This window comes from Lepidochelys kempii, chromosome 3 (assembly GCF_965140265.1).
Source record: "Lepidochelys kempii isolate rLepKem1 chromosome 3, rLepKem1.hap2, whole genome shotgun sequence".
Classification (NCBI taxonomy): Eukaryota; Metazoa; Chordata; order Testudines; family Cheloniidae; genus Lepidochelys; species Lepidochelys kempii.
The window spans coordinates 88,772,280-88,792,810 of record NC_133258.1 but is presented as its reverse complement, the minus strand read 5'-3'; the positions used below and the strand labels follow the sequence as shown (position 1 = coordinate 88,792,810).

General features: G+C 42.7%; 1 protein-coding gene across 1 annotated transcript in view; it reads left to right on the top strand.

Moving 5' to 3' along the window:
* The window catches only part of FRK (fyn related Src family tyrosine kinase), a 79,064-nt gene extending 59,245 nt beyond the window's left edge, over positions 1–19,819 (top strand). The window contains exons 5-8 of the mRNA XM_073337107.1: positions 2,468–2,626; positions 6,847–7,028; positions 11,190–11,355; positions 18,103–19,819. Coding sequence (XP_073193208.1) covers positions 2,468–2,626; positions 6,847–7,028; positions 11,190–11,355; positions 18,103–18,314 — 719 coding nt within the window. The 3' untranslated portion in view covers positions 18,315–19,819. The remainder of the gene's footprint in view (positions 1–2,467; positions 2,627–6,846; positions 7,029–11,189; positions 11,356–18,102) is intronic.
* The last annotated feature ends 712 nt before the right edge of the window (positions 19,820–20,531 follow it).

Below are 20,531 nucleotides of genomic sequence, written 5' to 3'. Positions count from 1 at the left end.
CCTTAGCGGAGCCTGTTATAGGTATTCTGGGTTCCTGATCCCCTCAGGGACTAGTCCCTGTGACAGACTGCTCAACTTCTACCTCAGGCAATCTCTCTGATCCTGCTATAGTAGATATCTCAGATTAGTATATTAATGAGGACAGACTGTTTTCGGCTAAATCCCTACCTGCTTATTATGATTAACTATAATGCAAGAGTTACAAGGTTATGGGGATCAAACAGCAAGGTTTGTTGTTATTTCTAAATAAAAAGTAAGTCTTAAAAGAAAACAAAAGGAGTATATATAGACAAACCAACTATTTATGCTTATTCCAGAGGGAAATATATAGCTAGATAGATACACAAAAGTGTGTGTGTGTGTGTGTGTGTGTGTATATATATATATATATATATATATATATATATATATATATATATATATATATATATATATATATATATATATTCTAAACTGTCCATGGTTATCCCTCTAGCAGGAAGAACTCCATTTCTATCTCTGTTCCAGTTGCTATTTTAAACTGGTTAGATCCCAGCAGCTGGCTTGAAAGAGTTGGGGTGATTTTATGACATTAGTTATATTAAAAAATTCCTTTGTAAAACATTATGTCTTGCCCTGTGGGAAGACTCAGTTCAGCCTTCTCTGTAATAGTGAAGTGACCCTCTGAAGTGCAGTTCATAATTTAGTGGTCCCTGAGTTAAAAATGGAGACCAGGACCTTGGATTGGGTCTTGAATTGATCTGGCAGCTGATGAGAAAGTGAACCACAAGAGTCATGTGTTCTTAATTTACTTTAAGAGCAGAACATCTCATGCCACACATATTGCAGCTTTTGAATAGATAGCCTTCAGGGTCAGCTCCAAGGGTAGTGAGTTGCAGTAGTGTAGCCTGAAGGTGATAAACAAATGGATCACCATGGTGTTAGGTCTGTATCTGTCAAAGTTTGACTCAGACTCACAATTTATCAGACCACTCTGTTTTATTAGCAAAGCTTCTCTGCTAATACATTTAGAAGTGAGCCCCCCAAGTGGGGCTTGTGTCTCTTAATTTATACAGCTTGCTGGAGAACAAGTTACAGAGAAGTTACAGACAAAAGAAGAAAAAGATTTTAGTCACCACCCTTCGAGATCCCTGAGACCAGTCACATATCTTCAATTACCTGCCACCCTTAACAATCTCCTTTAACAGCTTCCAGTTAACTTAACTAATTGGCCTTCACACCTTCCATTCCGATGCCTGCTTCTTAGACGTGCTGGCTCTATCATAATTGCTTCTCCATTCAAAAGCTAATTGTCCCTGCGTGTGCTCCCTCAGATACTTTGTAACATGTTTTGGCATGCCCTCTCATATACAATGTATCCAGCATGTCCCTTTACACAATCTTATACTTATACAATGTTATACTTCCACATATCCAAGTGGGTTAGTATAAACACTTATGTAACTGACAATGATAAAAGTATTTCTAGCTATTGCTAATATTTGGGCATCCAGCAGCACTGGCAAGTTGAGTAAAACTGCAAAATTGAATTGATTTTGCCATTTAAGGAATTTCAGAGGCCATTTAAGACAACTCTGCCTGTTTCCAAAATTCATGGTGTGGCATTTTAGTCCTGAGTCAGTGTACAGGATCCAAGAAAGGGGAGGACAATTACCAAACTAACAAAAATTAAAAAAAAAAAAAAAATTAAAGCATCTGCTCTTTAAGAAGGCCTCCAGACCAACTCCAGTCTACTTCTAGTAGGCAGGCAGGCTTCTCACTTTCACCAAGGCATCAAGTGATGCATAACCCAGTTCATAAGGCCCTTACTTTGGAGCCTTGAGTAAGAGCAACCAACCATGTAATCAGAAAATAAGATTTCTAGAGTCCAGGTTAAGCTAGTGCCCCAGAACCTACAGTCTGTAGTTACCTCTCCCTTGCTCAGCTTCCTTTTCCTGTTTATAGAGAACAGCCCCAAAGGCAGGATGCTCCTTGATTATGTGCAGGCTGCCTTGGCTGTAAACTCTAGAGTGTCCCTTAAAGGGATAACACACCCCACCACAGTCAGTTTTTGGTCTTGGGATGCTTTCTGTGTGAGAGAAGCTTTAAATTCAGTATTTAAATATTCAGTTCTCTGGCTTTTGCATATTAACATAAACGTTTCTTCGAGACGGCGTGTACTGTGGTGTCTTATTTTATAAATTAAATGTCTCTCTCTCTCTCCCCCGCACCCCCATAAGGACTAACCTTTACATTTGTACACCTAGGGGTCATAGCACATGAGTCCTGTGCTCCCAGGCAACTGACATGTTTCACTTCCTAATTGTTTTTTTCAGCTGCACTGATTCATTTCTCTGGTAACTCTGAAGGTTTGTGGTGCTGGTGTGCTTTACAAAGAGACAGAAAATAATCTTAGTGATTCCCACCAGTTGCTGGGCCTCTAACATCAGCTGATTCTTTTTTTCTTTTCTCTCTATTCTTGCTTCAGATTCAATGGATCCAAAGGACTTCCTGAGGGAGGCACAAATAATGAAGCACCTTAGACACCCAAAGCTTATACAGCTCTATGCGGTTTGCACTTTAGAGGATCCAGTTTATATTATTACTGAGCTGATGAGATATGGAAGTCTTCTAGAATACCTCCAAAGTAAGCAAAACACTAAAAACTAATTTCAGATAGTACTGTAGCTTGTGGTTTAGTAAATGTGCTAAATAAAGAGGAAGAGTGCAGTGCTCTGATTTAATCTGAAGGCTGTAATATTTATTAGGATTGGAGGACAAAAAGGGTTTAGAAACGATTGACTTGTCAAATGACCTAAAAGTAATTGTGGAGAGTGGAGACAGAATTTACAGTTAGGTTCTTACTCACTTTATAGAGGCCCTTGGGCTTTGTGTTGATACTCTATGCCAGGGATCAGCAACCTTTGGCCCACAGACTGCCACGGTAGGTCCCTGGCGGGCTGGGCTGGTTTGTTTACCTGCCATGTGGGCTGAGGGATATGCTGGCCACTGCTTACCGCAGCCCCCATTGGCCTGGAGTGGCGAACCGCGGCCAGTGGGAGCCGCGATCAGCCGAATATGTGGACGTGGCAGATAAACAAACCGGCTTGGCCCTCCACAGGGCTTACTCTGACGGGCCACGTGCCAAAGGTTGCCGATCCCTGCCCTATACCTAAGGCTAAGATTTAGTCATGGGCATTTTTAGTAAAAGTCCTGGACAGGTCACAAGCAATAAACAAAAATTCACAGCCCTGTGACCTGTCCATGACTTGTACTATATCTCAGTGACTACATTTTTGGTGTTCTGGAGGATCTGGGGGCACAGCTGCTGCTCTGGATGGGGGTTCCAGGCACCCGCTGGTGCTGGGGGTGGTCTTCGGGGCACCCACTGCTGTGCCCACTGGTGCTGGGGAAGGCGGCACAGGACCGCGGCTGCTGGGAAGAACCGGCCCCATTTGCCCAGGACTGCCATCGCTGCTGCTGGCGGGGGAGTCCCGCTGTCCTGGGACTGTCACCGACGCTGCTGGCAGGGGGCCCAGAACTGCAGCAGCTGCTGCAGATGGTGCGGGGAGGCCCTGCCAGCCTGGGACCATCGCTGACTGCTGGTGGAGGGCAGCCCAGGACCACCATTGTTGGGCTGGAGGGCTAATGCAGCTGGCCTCAGGGCCGCCCAAGCTTCTCAGGCAGGTCTGGGGTCAGTTGCACCTGCTGGCTGCAGAAGTTACAGAGGTCCTGGAAAGTCCTGGAATCCGTAACTTCTGTGACCTCCATGACAGACTCGCCGCCTTACCTATGCCTCCAGTTCATTGACCTGAGATAAGCAAGTGTAATAAGTGAAATCCCAACCATAGTCTCCTATGCAGGTATTTGCAGGTGAAACCTCATCATCCTTGATGGAAAAGTAGTAAGGAAACTGGGCTGAACCTCATGGAATTTACATGCCTCTGTCTGGGAATAACCTGTGCAGGAGAGAGTTCTGCCCACTATTCCTAAACATTTAAGAAGTGATGTTGTCCACAACGGTAGAGGTTCACTGATAGCCAGGAAAAATAGTCATTTCCAGTGTGTTACTGAGTCTGGCCACATACTATTGTAAATATGGCAGGATGCAGCGCAGTGCAAATCAGGTGATCATGTTGTCCCTGGCTAAATTTCCCCTCCTCAAAATTTATTCTTCATTTCTTTGTTTTAAACCCCTTCCCAACCTTCAAACATTTTGTTTCCTGCACAGTGGTCTGTCACGTTCTACCACAAAGGGGGCTGTATTATAGTGATGGGCAAGTGATCCTAATGTATAGTTTATTAAAGTGCTTCAGGATCTTTCCTGATGAACACTGCTGGATACATTTAAAGTATAATTTATGATTATTATTATTGAGCTGTCCCCAGGCAGATTAATGGAACACACCAGAGCAATATTTTCCTATTACAGATATAAATTAAATTGTCTCAAATGTATGAATATTTGTATTAGTTGTGATGTGCAGTGGCCCTGTTGTTGCAATCTTGATATTTAGTGAGGATTTACCAAATCCTGCAGTCTCAAATGGGGGAAATATTTAATATTGAATTTCACGCTGGTAATATGTCTGTCAGTGAGAACCTCTCCTATCTTTTGTCTATTGAATAAGACATTGTGACTGATTGGTGAGATCATGATGCATCCCTGAGCTTTCTTTAATATTTCATTTCCTGTAGTAAATTATTTATAAAAGAGATGGGTTTGTGTAAAATTGTTAGTAACAAGGGACAGGAGGAGCTGTCAAATTTTCCTTACAGGGTAGAGAATAAGTCATGGGTAGGTTTTGTAAATTTATTTGCCAGTGCCTGTAGCTTGAGTGCATCGCCTCGCATTAATATCACTATTTTTTTCAAAAGTACTTGATAGCAAACCTAAATCCACAAAGGCTAGGTTATAAATTTACAATCAGCGATGAGTATGGGGCACTGTGTAGCTGGAAGTGATGAGGAAGGGAATTGTGACTCTCAGAAGAGCATAGAATAATTCCAAAACACATGCATCCTCCTAGTCACTCCACTTTAGGTATCATATGCTCCTGAACTGCAACACACTCCATTCATGGATCTATTTTCTTGTCCAACAGACTGAACAATAAGAGTTAGTGTCTGTTGGTATCCACAAATGCAGAACTGCACTGCGTTATATGGTTCTACAATCTGATGACAGATTTTCATGATGTTGAATCATTAAGCTGTAAATTGTCATGTAGCTTGATTTTTCTTTCTGTTTTAAAGGTCATGTCTGCTATTAAACACACGTGTGGGGGAGGAGAAGGGTTTCTGATTCAATAATAGAAGGAAATAATCTCAGTGTTGGATTATCATGACAATTAGTTTAACCTCAAAGAGGAAGTAGGCAGGGCTAATTTAATCATTAAAATTCAGCCTTTCACCTTTTCAGCTCAAAACATACTGATAAGCAGGAAATTCAAGGTTTAGAGATTGAGGAGTACAGTGGCAAACAATAGTGTGGAACACTCTTCCTAAAGAACGACTGCAAGGTCCTCTATATTCGGGCAGATGAACTGCCAGGAGTGAAGAAAGTGATTCAACGCAGTGCTATCCACTGTTACTATGAATCAGTGGGACATCTTTAGCCACAGCAGACTGCCAACTGCAGTTGATACTTTTTTATCTTTAATGCCAAGGCAGCTAGGAAGGATAATCCACACTCCTCATTTAAAGAGAGAGCAAAAAATGACTGGGATAGCAGTATCTCATTGGACTATTCAAATTTGGAAAGTTTTTGGAGAAGTGAATTGCTATGCAGATATTTTTCCTATTACAGTAAAGCGCTTGTGTGTATGCTTCTGATGTTATGGGTCTTGGGTTCAAATGTCACTTATAAGAGTGATGATTGTATATAGCAATGAGTTGGTCACTCCTTCAGGGTTAATCACCCTGAGTGCAGAAGTGTCTGAATTCATCTCTCCCCCAGCAACAGTTAATCTGGCCTAATATGCCACAAAAGGCCTGAATCTGAGTTGTAATTTGTAACTCATCAGTGACATCTCTCGATACCTGCCTGGCCATTTATGGTCTCCGTTATTAAAGTCACTAAGGCTCTTTCCCTCATGTATTGAGCCAGCCTGCTCTGGTCAGGGGTCTTTTAACACTTTGTTTGAGCACCATCTCTGACTGAGCTAAATTAATATTTCAGGAAGCTGTTGATCTTACAAATGGCACAGATATTGTTTCAGCAGATTCTATGAAAGAAGGCATAGTTTAAGGACAACTCAAGGAACTTTATCACTGAGGCAACATAGCTAACAGTAAGAACCACTCAGGTGGATTCTAAAGATAAAACGAAGCTTTTACACTTGACAGTAGCTGGTCAATTGCTATGTCAGACTTGTCTGGGGATACTAGTTCTCATTTGTGGCCTTGCCTCACCCTTCATTAATCTTTGGTTGCCAAAAGTGAATACAAATATTAATTGTTTAACCACACTTTATGATGGATGATTTGCCTGTTGGAAAGACAAATACCTACATGGTCACAAATAGGTAGGTGCCACTTTGTTGGGAGGTGCCTCAACCATCCGAGATATACCCTCAAATCCAGTACTGCATTAGTTTTTTGCTCTTTTAAAAGACCTCCGTCTGGATGCTGAATGGGGGTTGTTTTTAAAGGGGCATGAAACTAACTTCATACCTTTACAGACAGTTGCTTAACCTTTACCGTTCTTTAGAACTCCTTCTTTATTCCATACCTTGATGGTCTTGGTTTACAGTAGAGACACTGGGCCTTTCTTTCCCAACAGCTGACACATTTAAATAACTTGAGAACTCACAGAGACACTGTAAATATTGACAATAATCCCACCTTTTTTTTTCTTTGATACAGATGATGCAGGTTCACAGGTCCATCTGCTTGAACAAATAGACATGGCAGCTCAGGTTGCCTCAGGAATGGCTTACCTGGAATCCCAGAACTATATCCACCGGGATTTGGCGGCCAGGAATGTCCTTGTGGGTGAACACAATGTTTACAAAGTGGCAGATTTTGGACTTGCAAGAGTTTTTAAGGTGGGTTTGGATGAGTTTGGATTTTTTTTGTCATTTATGTAAGAGAATTAGCATGAACTCCAACTATGTAAAAAATGATTCAGAAAATTAAGGGTGTGTCTACTTTGCAAACAAAAGGTGTGTTCTTAACTCAGATTAGCTAATTTATGTTAAAAGAGCAGTGAAGACAAGGCACCTTGTCTTTTAACTCTGGTTAGCAGGTTGAGTTCAACCAAGATCCCCTATAAGCTTTAACTCAAATTGCTAAAGCTGAATTTCCATGTCTTCACTGTTGATTTAACCTGAGTTAATTAACATGGCTGGGATAGCTAACCAGAGTTAAGAACACACCTTTTTTTGCAATGTAGACACACCCTACGAAATGATATGTTAATTTAGGACTGGATTGTAACCATATACTGCTGGATCCTGAAAGTCACAATCCATTCCTTGCTTCCCTCTTGCTGAGGAGAAATGAGGTATGCTAGCATAAGCACCAATTGTCCCAGGGAGTGCTCAGTCCCAGGCCCTGCCCCTGGTCCACCCCTGCCCCCATTTCACACCTTCCCCAAGGCCCCCACACTGCATCTTCTTGCCCCTGTTCTGCCCTCAGCTCTGCCCTCACTCAACCCCTTCCTCCAAACTCCCACCCTGCTCCACCCATGGCCCCACCCCCACTCCCACTAAATGCCTTCCCCCAATACCCCACATCTTCCCCACCTCTTCCTGCCCCCACCTCACCCCCTCCCCCAATACCCCACACCTTCCCCCCAAGCGTGTCCTGTCCCTGCTCCTCCCCCTCCCTCCCAGCACCTCCTGTATGCTGTGGAATGGCTAATTGCAGCGGCTGGGAGGTGCTGGGAGGGAGAGAGAGGAATTGATTGGCGGGGCCGCCGGCTGGTGAGCAGGCAGCACTGTGGGGAAGAGGGGGAGCTTGGCAGCTGGTGGGTGCTAAGTACCTGCTAATTTTTTTCCCTGGTGCTCCAGGGCTGGAGCACCCATGGAGTCGGCACCTATGTATGCTAGCCTTTCTTTGCTGACACAGCTTCCTTCTTCCTTTGCATGGGTAGTGGCTGGTTCAAGGGTGGAATGGACAGAAATGGAGTCAGGTTTCTTCCCACACCTCATCTACCTGCTTGGGTGGGGAGTAGCAGCCCTTTGGCAGCTGTTTCCCTCCTCCCTCCCACGACATCTGATGCAGGGCTTGGCAATGCAGGTAGCCATCACTAAAGAGCAAGGCCTCTCTAGACATCCCCCCTCCCTCTCATTCCCATGTGCTGGCTCAGCAATTCAACATGCTGTAACGATGCTGGTTCTGGCGGGACCCAACTGAGAGTGCCAATTCAGGACAAATTGCTTAAAGCAGGGCAGTTACAGCCCAAGGCTGGGGTTTCTATGCACACCAAGGCAAACCAAACCAGCCAAACACAGAAGACTTTGGTTTCACTCCACTGGCTAACCACAAGTCACACAAGCAATTCCCTTATATGCTCAGTTTCCCAGTATCACCACCAGGGCCACTCGTTATGGGGACAAACGGTTATGAAAACCAATACCACAGTAAAAGAAAAAAGGTTCTCTTGATCCCAAAGGACCAAGCTGTAGACCCAGGTTAATATACAAAGCACGCTGCTGCCAAATCTTTAGAATCTAAAATCTAAAAGGTTTATTCACAAAAGGAAAAAGATATAGATGAGAGCTAGAATTGGTTAAATGGAATCAATTACATACAGTAATGCCAAAGTTCTTGGTTCAGGCTTGCAGCAGTAATAAAATAAACTGCAGGTTCAAATCAAGTCACTGGAGTACATCCACAGCTGGGATGGGTCAATCCGTTCTTCGTTCAAAGCTTCAGTGTAGCAAAGTCCCTCCAGAGGTATGAAGCAGGATTGATGGAGGAGAGGAGGAGCTGCAGCAGTTTTTTATATTCTCTTGCCATGTGGTCTTTCTTTCTTTGTTCCAAAGACAAGCTGTCCATCACATGGCCTGGAAAAACCTCAAAGTTCTGTCTATAGGCCTGTCCCTGCATACCTTGCTGAGTCACAAGGCATGTCTGCCTTCTCTCAATGGGTCAGTTGTATAGCTGATGGTCCTTAATGGGCCATCAAGCAGGCTAGGCAGAGATGACACCAACTTGTCTGGGGTGTCACCCAGAAGCATAGCACAAGTTTGAACTACAGACAGTATAGAGACAATACTTATAACTTTAAATACAAAAATGATACATGTATATAGATAGCATAATGATAACCAGCAAACCATAACCTTGTCTTAGACACCTTATTTGACCCTCTTTATACAAGATTTGGTGCCACTACAGGACCTTGGTTGCAAAAATGTTCTATAATGGTCCCAGTTCAAGTCAATAACCTCACACATGCTACTCCAAGTTCTTAGTTCCTCATAGAGATCAGATTTTTCTCTACTGTTTAAGAAAGATAAACAGTATATATGGCATATTGAACATGATGTCACTGGGGGTTAAATTAATTAACTAATGGCTTTTCAGTTTAAAGGAGGATTTTATGAATTTCAATAAGTAGCTGAAAATTTCCAAAACCTTTAATTATTTTATTTTATTTTATTTCATTTTATTTTAATTGATTTATATTTTTGCTCTGGAAGGATACAAGAACTTTTATTGCCAGTTGGTTTTCCATACCAAGTGCGATGGTTGTAGAAGTTGTGATTCATAATAGATCTGGTGTTATGCCCTTGTTGTGGTATAAAATGTTGAGCTGACGCTGAAAGTACTCCTCCTCATTTTTGACTCTACTGTGAATATTTTTAGCCTGAGATATATTTCTTTTTAAACTGAACATGTAAATTTTGAGTATTAATAAAGGAGTTTTCTCCGGTATGTGTTTAGGTGGAGGGAGCAATCGACAGTTACTGAAATTTCCTGTTAACATTGAACATTTCTAAACTAGTCACCATATAATATAGTCCCAATAGTGTTTATTTGTAAATACTCTTACTCATAGGCCAAGGGATTGTGGATTCAGGTTCCATACTAATACTTGTGTAGGAGAGCCCACACAAAGTCCTCTATGCTTTAAGAGGAAGTGAAGCATAGTAAAGATATACATTACTATAATGAAACCAAAGTTTGTTTATACAGATAAGAATGAAGGTCCAGATCCTCAAGGTATCTAAGTGCTTAAATATCTTTGAGGGTCTGGGAGTAAATCTGTGATGCTACCTGCTAGACATAATCTTATGAAGAAGTATAGGGCATAATAGCAAGGAAAGAACATATCCAATTTTTGTGGATACTCACAATATTATTTAAGATCTGCATAATCTGTATGTAAGTTTGCATGTTAGAAAAACCTGACAGAGGCTAAGATATGTATGATATGCCCTAGATTCCATTTAAACATTGAAAACATTCTAAAATGTTCCCAAAGGTTGGATGTCCATGCAATAAAACTCTGTAGATGTGGGTCTGTGAAAAGTAAAGGATTAACCCAGAAAACTTCCATTACTAAAAAATATTTCTCCATGTATTTTTTATATATCCACTGTGAGCTAATGTATTAATTTAAAATCAGTTTGGGTCTGTCTTTCAATGCTTGAAAACTGGTGAAGTGGTAATTAGCAAAGTCAATAGCCCTTCAATGCCATCAGTAAATCACAAAACTGAGGTTTCTAAATGCATTAATGCTTGCTATTGCCTCCTCTATTTATAGAAGATCACACCCGAAGGCAGTCTGACAATGCCATCTGTAGATCCAACATGATGCTTGTGCTGCTATTTCTGGCCAACTTATGGAATCCTTTCATGCCAGATTCAGAATTCACAATAGCAGGCCATAATTAAGCACAAGACATTCCAATACTGGGTACTCACTTGAAGTTACAAATGGCTTAGAAAAGCTTCTGTTGAACAAAGATGTTTCTCATCTATAAGATACCAGTTCAATAAAGATGTAAGCACATACTTTAGTCCCACTGAGTTCAAGTGCTTGACTGAACAGGGCTGAGTTAAGCATCTGCTGAAGTGCTTTTGCTGAATCAGATCCTAACTTCCAATGAAGTGGGCTGTAGCCCATGAAAGCTTATGCTCTAATAAATCTGTTAGTCCCTAAGGTGCCACAAGTCCTCCTGTTCTTTTTGCGGATACAGACTAACACGGCTGCTACTCTGTAACTTGGGTTTGTTTTATTTTGTATTTAATAGTTAGAAAATGAAAATGTATATGAAGCTAAACATGAAACGAAACTCCCTGTGAAATGGACAGCCCCTGAAGCAATCCGCTCCAATAAATTCAGCATTAAGTCTGATGTGTGGTCATTTGGAATACTTCTCTTTGAAATAATCACCTATGGGAAGATGCCTTATTCTGGTAAGTATTTTATTTTAAAGTAATATTTGATACACTTCTTGATTATTTTTAATTTTTTTCTTTATTGAATTGGAGGCTTATTCAAGGGTTGAAAATCTAAATATGGAATAAAACATCTTAGGTGACCTTCATTGGGAGCTGCTGGATGTCCCAGACCTCCTGAAAGTTCTCCAAAACCTGTAATTTCCAGCTATTCAAGACTTGGTTAGTTGGTACCAATCTGTGGTTCATAGGCTTAGCTTGTTGGCTATTCCTCTGGGATATCAGATCAATCAAGTACACTGCTGGAAGGTACAATGAGAGAGGCTTTTGTGGACCTGTGTTTCACTGTCTTTATGAAGGTATCACATGGAAGGGGAGATTCCAGTGTGAGATGTTGCACAGGATGTCAGCAAGGAAAAAATGCATGAAAAGAGAAAGAGGGTTTTTGTTATTTTTCCAATTCTGGGCTATTGCAGTGGGGAACGCACATAAAGAGAAGCACAGACTGTACCTGGGCAAAAAGAGCACTAGCCAAGAATGGATTTAACAATATCAGAGCAGAATATGTCTACAGTAGTGTGGGTAGCTGTCATAAATATAAGGGGAAGGGTAACCGCCTTTCCGTATACAGTGCTATAAAATCCCTCCTGGCCAGAGGCAAAATCGTTTCACCTGTAAAGGGTTAAGAAGCTAAGGTAACCACGCTGGCACCTGACCCAAAATGACCAATGAGGGGACAAGATACTTTCAAATCTCGAGGGGGGACGGGGACAAAGTGTTCTGTTTGTCTGTGTGAGACCTTTGCTGGGACCAGATCAAGGATGCAAGCCTTTCAACTCCTGTAAAGTTAGTAAGTAATCTAGCTAGAAAATGCGTTAGATTTTCTTTTGTTTAATGGCTTGTATAATAAGCTGTTCTGGAGGGAATGTATATTCCGTTTTTGTGTCTTTTTTGTAACTTAAGGTTTTGCCTAGAGGGATTCTCTATTTTTGAATCTGATTACCCTGTAAAGTATTTACCATCCTGATTTTACAGAGGTGATTCTTTTACCTTTTCTTTAAATAAAATTCTTCTTTTAAGAACCTAACTGATTTTTCATTGTTCTTAAGATCCAAGGGTTTGAGTCTGTGTTCACCTGTACCAATTGATGAGGATATTATTATCAAGCCTTCTCCAGGAAAGGAGGTGTAGGGCTTGGGGGGATATTTTGTGGGAAGATGTCTCCAAGTGGGCTCTTTCCCTGTTCTTTGTTTAAATCGCTTGGTGGTGGCAGCATACTGTTCAAGGACAAGGCAAAGTTTGTACCTTGGGGAAGTTTTTAACCTAAGCTGGTAAGAATAAGCTTAGGGGGTCTTTCATGCAGGTCCCCACATCTGTACCCTAGAGTTCAGAGTGGGGAAGGAACCTTGACATGATGGCAGTGTGGTGGGATCATTTTGAACCAGAGATCATTTTGAACCAGAAGCACAGTGGATTTTAAAAGATTTTGTAAAAGGTGATTGCAGCTGCAGATTCTGTCTCTCTGCCTAGGGACAGAGCAGCTCCATAACAAAAGGATTTTTTTGTAGGCTGAGAACAGCTATCAGAGACAAAAGGTATCAGATTACAGCACAGCAAAATTTTACAAGCCAGGTTTTTTTTTTCTTTCTAACTCTCGGGTATAGCTAGGTTAAACACAGAGAGGCTAGGATGACAGAATGCAATGTTCAACAGAAACTGGAATTAGCCAGATTGGAAGCTGAGGAAAGACAGAAGAAACATGAAAGATGGGTAGAACTCAGACAGATGGAGATTGATGCACAAGCGGCCAAAGAAAAAGCCAGGGTGGAGACAGAAGAAACTGCCTACAAGAGAGCTATGGAAGCAAAAGAAAAAGAAATGGAAGAGAGGGAAAAAGAGAGGAAGCATGCACTGGAGATAGAGAAGGCAAGGGCTCAGCAGAATATACTGAATAACCCTAACAATCCTTCCCCAACAATCCACAAATGGGAGTGACTGTGTCCACAGTATGATGAATCCAGTGATATTGCTGAATATTTTCTCAGTTTTGAGAGACTGTGCACACTCCATAAAACTCCTGATGCTCACAAGATGACCACATTGGGTGCAAAATTGACTGGAAGAGCTCTGGACATATTCAGTAAGATGCCTACTGATGAGGCTTCTGACTATGATAAATTCAAGGATTTGGCTTTAGAACAATTTCAAATTACACCTGAAACTTACAGAGTAAAATTTAGAGCCCTTAAGAGAGGACCTGGACTTAGTAATGCGGCTTATGTAAACCAGATGACAGATCTGTTTGATAAATGTCTCAAAGGACGGGATGTAACTAGCTTTAGAGGAATGTTGGATTTGATGATACAGGAGCAATTCCTGAATATGTTCAAGGATGATATAAAACAGTGTTTATGGGATAAGAAAATGGACTCAGCAGGAAGTCTTGCTTCTTATGCTGATCAATACGAGCAGTCCCAGACCGCCAGAGAGATGGGGCAAACCGGAACAAAAACGGGTGGAGGGAGGAGAGAGGAAAAACCCTGATTGCAGTTGGAGCGGATACCAGAAGGGACACCCTCAGACCATACCCTACTACCGGGGGCAGCCCAAGGCCCCAACTACACCCCAAGGAACACTCCAGACACCTTATCGTCCCACCACACCGTTCTCCAGCAACCCACCTTGCCCCAGTGACCGGTCAGCTGAGCGATGTTTTAAATGTAATGAGCCAGGGCATGTAAAGGCCAACTGCCCCAAGAACCCCAACATATTACAGTTCATTGCACAGGGGTCCCATCAAAGGTCCTCAGGCCCAGATGCCTCCCAGATACCCTTGGAGCGGAGGGAAACTGTGAGTGTGGGCGAGAAGAAGGTCACAGCGTGGAGGGACACCAGAGCACAAGTGTCAGCTATCCACGCTTCCTTAGTGGACCCCAATTTAATCAACCCAGAGGTCCAAGTGATGATTCAACCCTTCAAGTCAAACTCTTTTGACTTGCCTACAGCCAAGTTGCTGGTCCAGTACAAGGGCTGGTCAGGAACGTGGACTTTTGCAGTCTATGATGATTATCCCATCCCCATGCTGTTGGGGGAAGACTTGGCCAATCATGTAAAGCTAGCCAAGAAGGTGGAAATGGTCACCTTCAGCCAGGCTAAGCAAGCTGTCACACTTAGCTCTGTTCTGGAGACTTCTACCAGGACCTGGTCATAGGTGATGGAACCGGACCCCATGCCAACGTCTGCAACAGCAGTAGTGGATCCAGTCACAGAGACCCAGACAAAGCCAGTCCCAGAACCGGAACTGGCGGAACAACCACCACCAGAACCATGGCAACCCAACACCAGAGGGCCCCACCGGACCTGCACTGGCAGCAGCAGATAACCCTACACAAGAGGCTCAGCTGGAGCCTGAAGTCCAACATAGTGTACCAGCAGTTCACAGTTCACAGAAACTGCCCCATCACCTGCATCGCTTCCAGAGGGACCAAACCCAGGTCCTCAATCCAATGAGGAACTGATGTCTCCAGCATCAAGGGAACAGTTCCAGACAGAACAGGAAACAGATGAAAGCCTCCAGAGAGCTTGGACGGTGGCACGGAGCAACCCACCACCTCTCAGCTCTTCTAATTGATCCAGGTTTGTTGTAGAAAGAGGACTTTTATACAAGGAAACTCTTTCCGGTGGACACCAGGAAGATTGGCATCCTCAGAGACAGTTAGTAGTTCCAACTAAGTACCTGGTAAAGCTCTTAAGCTTAGCCCATGATCATCCTAGTGGTCATGCTGGGGTGAACAGAACCAAAGACCATTTGGGAAAGTCATTCCACTGGGAGGGAACGGACAAGGATGTTTCTACCTATATCCGGTCTTGTGAGGTGTGCCAAAGAGTGGGAAAACCCCATGACCAGGTCAAAGCCCCTCTCCAGCCACTCCCCATCATTGAGGTTCCATTTCGGCGAGTAGCTGTGGATATTCTGGATCCTTTTCCGAAAAAGACACCCACAGGAAAGCGGTACATACTGACTTTCGGTACTGTGCGGGAGGGAAGGGACGGAAGCTGCTTCGAGCACTGGCCGGAAACAGGACGGGGGCGGAGCCCTGCTGGCTGAGACCTGGCATACAGCAGGGGCTGCGCTGACAGACCGGCATGGGGAGCAGCCAGCCCCGTGCACTGCAACTTCACCCCACCACCATCCTTGTGCACCCACCCCCATTGTTGGCCACTGGCCCCCACCCACTCACCGCTGGCGGATTGGAGGCTGGTGAGCAGGGATCCAGCCAGCAGCAGGACCCACAAGTACTGATGTTGGGGGGGAAGACAGAAAATACAGGACAATTTGCCCTTTTTAAAGAAAAAGTCAGGACACCTGCAGGAGGGCTTAAATATGGGACTGTCCCTTTAAAAACAGGACATCTGGTTACCCTAGCACAAGGTGTCACTAAAATGATAGTTTGTTATTTTAATTTGTTGTTTGGTGAGGAGAACATACGGGAGGGCAAGAGGCAAAGGAGGGGACAAGGAAGGGGAACTTCCAATTGATCTCCCCTCCTCTTCCCACCACAGCCTATATCTACACAGGATTTTGTTCTTTGCTTCAGTCACCATGACTTCCATTTCATTTGATCCCAGACTGCCACTCCCTGTGCACAGAGCATTTGCAAATTCAGTTTTAGTTTTTTGATGGTGTGATGGGGGGCTTTACTCACTGCTGGACTGCAAAGCCTTCTGGTGTTCTGGGGATTTGCTCCGTCAGGCTGACATCCCTTCCAGCAGTCTTACTCCATCACTCTGTCTCTCTCTCTCTCTCTCTCTCTCTCTCTCTGTGGCCCTTTGTTCTCCCCGGAGCTACAGCCGCCTTTTTCATAACTTGGATCTCCAGCCAGGTCACTATGTGGTTCCTCTTCTGGGGGTGAGTCAAAGTCTCATTGCCAGCAATCTCAGGCCGTCTTCCCATTTGCTGGCCCAGGTGCCATTTCCTCAGCAGCTGGTAGGGAAACCTGGACTTGCCCTCTACTCCAGGTTCCAGCTGATGGGCCCTCTAGTCAACAGCCAAAGTCTGCACTCCTATTCTTTGCTGCCTTTTCCTGAGCCTCTTCTGTACCTTCTGTCTCTTCCCACTCCTCTGAGTTTGCCAGCCCAAACTCCCTCCCCTGATGGAGTAACTGTAGCTTACCTGCCTCTGTAGCCTCAACCACACCTCCCTTCTCCCATGGAGTGACTGTAGACTACCTTCCTACAGCCTTTTTCCATTGCCAGCCTTCTGGCTTTATAACCCTGGCCCTCCTCTGCCCCAGCTGGGCTTCATCAGCCAATTATTCCTTAGCGCTTTCCTCCATGTGCAGCCTATAGGTTCATTGGCCTATTTTACCCTTCAGGCCTTGGAGAGGTGGACGCCCCATCAAAGATGGGTTTCATTCTGTGGAACAAGTAGCAAGGAAAAGACCCCTTGCTGAAAATATAAGGCAAAATAAGGCCCATCGTCTTTGCTTTAGAAAGGCACACTCTGGTCTATGCTTAGCGAAGGCATAGCCTATGTCAACCTTCACATTTGAAAATGTAAGTCCATGTGCCATAATTGTTTGCTTCCTTGATGTTATTTTCAGGACCATCTCCTTTGTAACCAGTCAAGAGAAAAGGTCATTATGAAAACCAGTAGATGCTCTGATTGCTTAGGGAAGGGCTAGGCAATGTTCCAGATAGAATAGGTCTCAGTGGCTTTTCTAATCCCTTTACCCAGTGGCTTAGATCTTGAGTCCACTCATCACAGGTCAAAGGTGCTTACAACTATTCTACACATATGCTCTTTTCCCATTTCCTCTTACAGCTGCTTGTTAGGCTTTTCTCCGTCAAAACTTTAGAGCCAACGGCTACCCATGACATCAACACTTCAAACTGTTCTCCTACTTGTTCTCAGTAACCAAACATCATCACACCACCACCAAATCAGGAGTGTCAACACAACAAACACATGCTCTGAAATGAGAACTTTTATAGCAAGAGGTTTCTCGCTGGAATAACTTTGTCGCTATTTTAGTTGCTTAGCAGGGGCCCTTTTGGCAGTTTTAGAAAGGTGTGGTGAGAATGTTATACATTCCCACTGAGCAATAAGTTGGGAAGGAATTAAACCAGGGGCACCTATTTTCCCCCCTCTCCTGCAACCACATTTGGTAACTGCCAGGAGCCTGAGTGCTGCATTTAATTTGCAAAAGGAGTCATATGCAGCCATCCTTACTATAATTCAGAGGTGCAGTCCATATTGACAATAGGTTCTGATCTGTAGTGTGTTTAATCCAAGCAGTTTAGCATGTTGGGAGTTGTAGTTTCCATGGGCTGTACCTGTATATTAAAGGAAAGAATGGCAATAGGCCGTATACGAGTCACTCAGCCACACATTGGCCATTTTGGGAATAAACATACACATTTTAATGAGCAAAACTGATACACAGGTAAACATCTGCAAAAAAACAAACAAACAAACAGATCCATAGAACTTTTGAAAATTGGTCTTAAAAAGATTCAGATGTGGCCCTCCATTTGTGCATGTGCATTTTTATGCTCACAAATCACTTGCATGAGCGAGTCTTGTGCTCTGTCCTTGTACATGCACATACACATCAATTTTTACCCCCCAGTTTGGGTTTTGTGTCTGTAAACATTACCATTTTGCATGCACAGGAAATTTGTGCATGCAAAGTCATGCATGCAAAAATTGAGCCACTTTCTGCTAATTTCCTCTTTTTTCTTTTTTTTTTAAATGTATTTCAGGTCTGATGGGCTACCAAGTAATCCAGAAGCTGGATAAAGGATACCGAATCCCTCAACCAGATAACTGCCCAAATAAACTCTATAACATTATGCTGGAGTGCTGGAGTGCAGAGCCCAAAGTACGGCCCACTTTTGAAACATTGCACTGGAAACTGGAAGATTATGATATGGACTCTACATGCTATACTGATGCAAATGCTTTTGTAAAATGAACATCGAGGCAGAGACTGAAGAAAATCAAACAATCAGTTAAATGAGTATGGTATAAAGGGTAAATTTAACCTCAAAATATGAGGGAGAGAGGTGTAAATTATTAGATGAAACTAAGGAATTTTATAAATTGCCAAGGCTATGGTAGTGCTCCAGGACACTAGAGATTTTAATGTCAGCCATTGTCTTGCAAAATTAGGAAAACTGAAATGAGGGGGCTTTTTTGTTTGTTTGATTTTTTTGTAAAATAAGCTCTCTTCTATTTATTATTTAAATAATAGACCAAAAGAATGACCAGATGGATTGTTGCTCAATAAGCACTGTTGCATTGCACTGTTTATCTTCTAGAATGGTTATTTGTTATTCCTTAGATTGCTGAAGCCAATCAGCTGGTTGCTATGAAGGAATCTGATTACTTTGTTGCACAGCAGGACCTGTGCTTTGAGATTTTTCTCTTCTTTTTTAAAATATCCTGTGACTATAATGCTGGCAAAGCCATATTAGGTGTCTTGATTGTACATGAAGTGCACATGCCTTTGCTAAAGAGGAAAATGAAACAGATATTGGGAAAATAATTAAAATAGCAGCAAAACATGAAGCTTTTTGCTTTGTATACATGTAGTGTCTCTCTTATAAAATAATCACAATCAGCATTAGTTGACTAAGGCTAAGACTCAGATAGCGTTACAATGTTGATGATTTTTTAAATTATCCACTGAGGTGCATAGGAACATTTTATAATTCATGAATTTTAAGAATCATGAAGCTAGGGTGACCAGACAGAAAATGTGAAAAATCGGGACAGTGGGTGGGGGGTAAAGGAGCCTATATAAGAAAAAGACCCCAAAATTGGGACTGTCCCTATAAAATTGGAACATCTGGTCACCCTACATGAAGTTGAAAAGATCTTTTATAATGAAATAGACATGGCCTTAATATTTTGGAGTGATTCTGCAAAATTCCCAACCTCAGCTGACGCATTTGACAGCACTGTGCTTAGGACCATACATAGACTTTTGAGAAGGGTCAGCAAAATGCTTCTTTCCCCCCTTCTCTCTGTTCCAAATGTATCTGATTTATTTTATATAGCATAGGATGACATTAGGGCCAGCTTCCTCTGCTGCAGGAGAAGTAGAGCGTGGCTGATTATATGCGGGTCTGAGCATTGTTAGCAACATTTAAAACAATTTTTCCAATTCTAGGTAAATTAGCCAGGTGTATGGCTTCTGCTAAATCCCGAGACCCTGAAGGCTTTTGTGTGCAGCATAATTGTGAACTATATTTTCCCTTTCATTTTCAATTATTGAATTACAGAATCCATTGTAGTCTGTAATGTTAATACAACACATACTATGGGCTCAAAATAGGTGTCTAACCACTTTCTCCCAATATCAGATATCAGGTGTCTCTAGGAAAATCCTAAAATAGATATAAATAAATTAAAAGATTCACTAAGCTAAAGTTTGTATGTTTCATTGCTTATTCTCTCTGCCATTTCCTTGTTATTTCCTTCTCCTTACACGTCAAGTCTATTTACTCCATTTCAGTACCCCACACTTTCCCCCCTCATTTGTAATCTATTTTTAATCTCCTCTTTGTCTCATCTCTTCTTTTCTTGGAAAGCAGCATCTTCTTCTTTTCCACATACACCCCATTCTCTGTTGTCCACCCAAAACTCCCTCCTTTATTATATAGTTTCTTCCCCACTTCCTCTTTTCTTTGTCCCTCTGTAGTCTTATCTCGCTATCCTCCTTGCTTTCCTTGTTTTTCACCCCACTCTTCCCCCCATTACCTAATACTAATTACATTTGTAGAGCACTTTACAACATTAACCAATTAACTGCCATAACATTCCTGTGATGTTGGAAAGCATTACTATCTCCAGAGAAGGAAGAAAAGGTTAAATGACTTGGCCAAAGGCACAGTGGAAATCAGTGTTGGGCACTGGGATGGAATGCAGCATAGTCTCATGATGATGAGCTGCCCCCCTCTTTGTAACAAGAGCTCACACTGACTACTCAGCAGTGAAGCAAGCTCAGCTACTGATTAGTGGCCAGCAACCAGATGGAACTTGTGATGACCATAGCACCATCAGCCCAGGAGGCAGTCCCCTAGTCATAAATTCAAGTCCAGGATCCTTACAACCAGGGGTTTAACAGGTCCCATGCACAACTTGACTTTGGATAGCCTATTCTTTTTCAGAAAAAAATATCACTGCA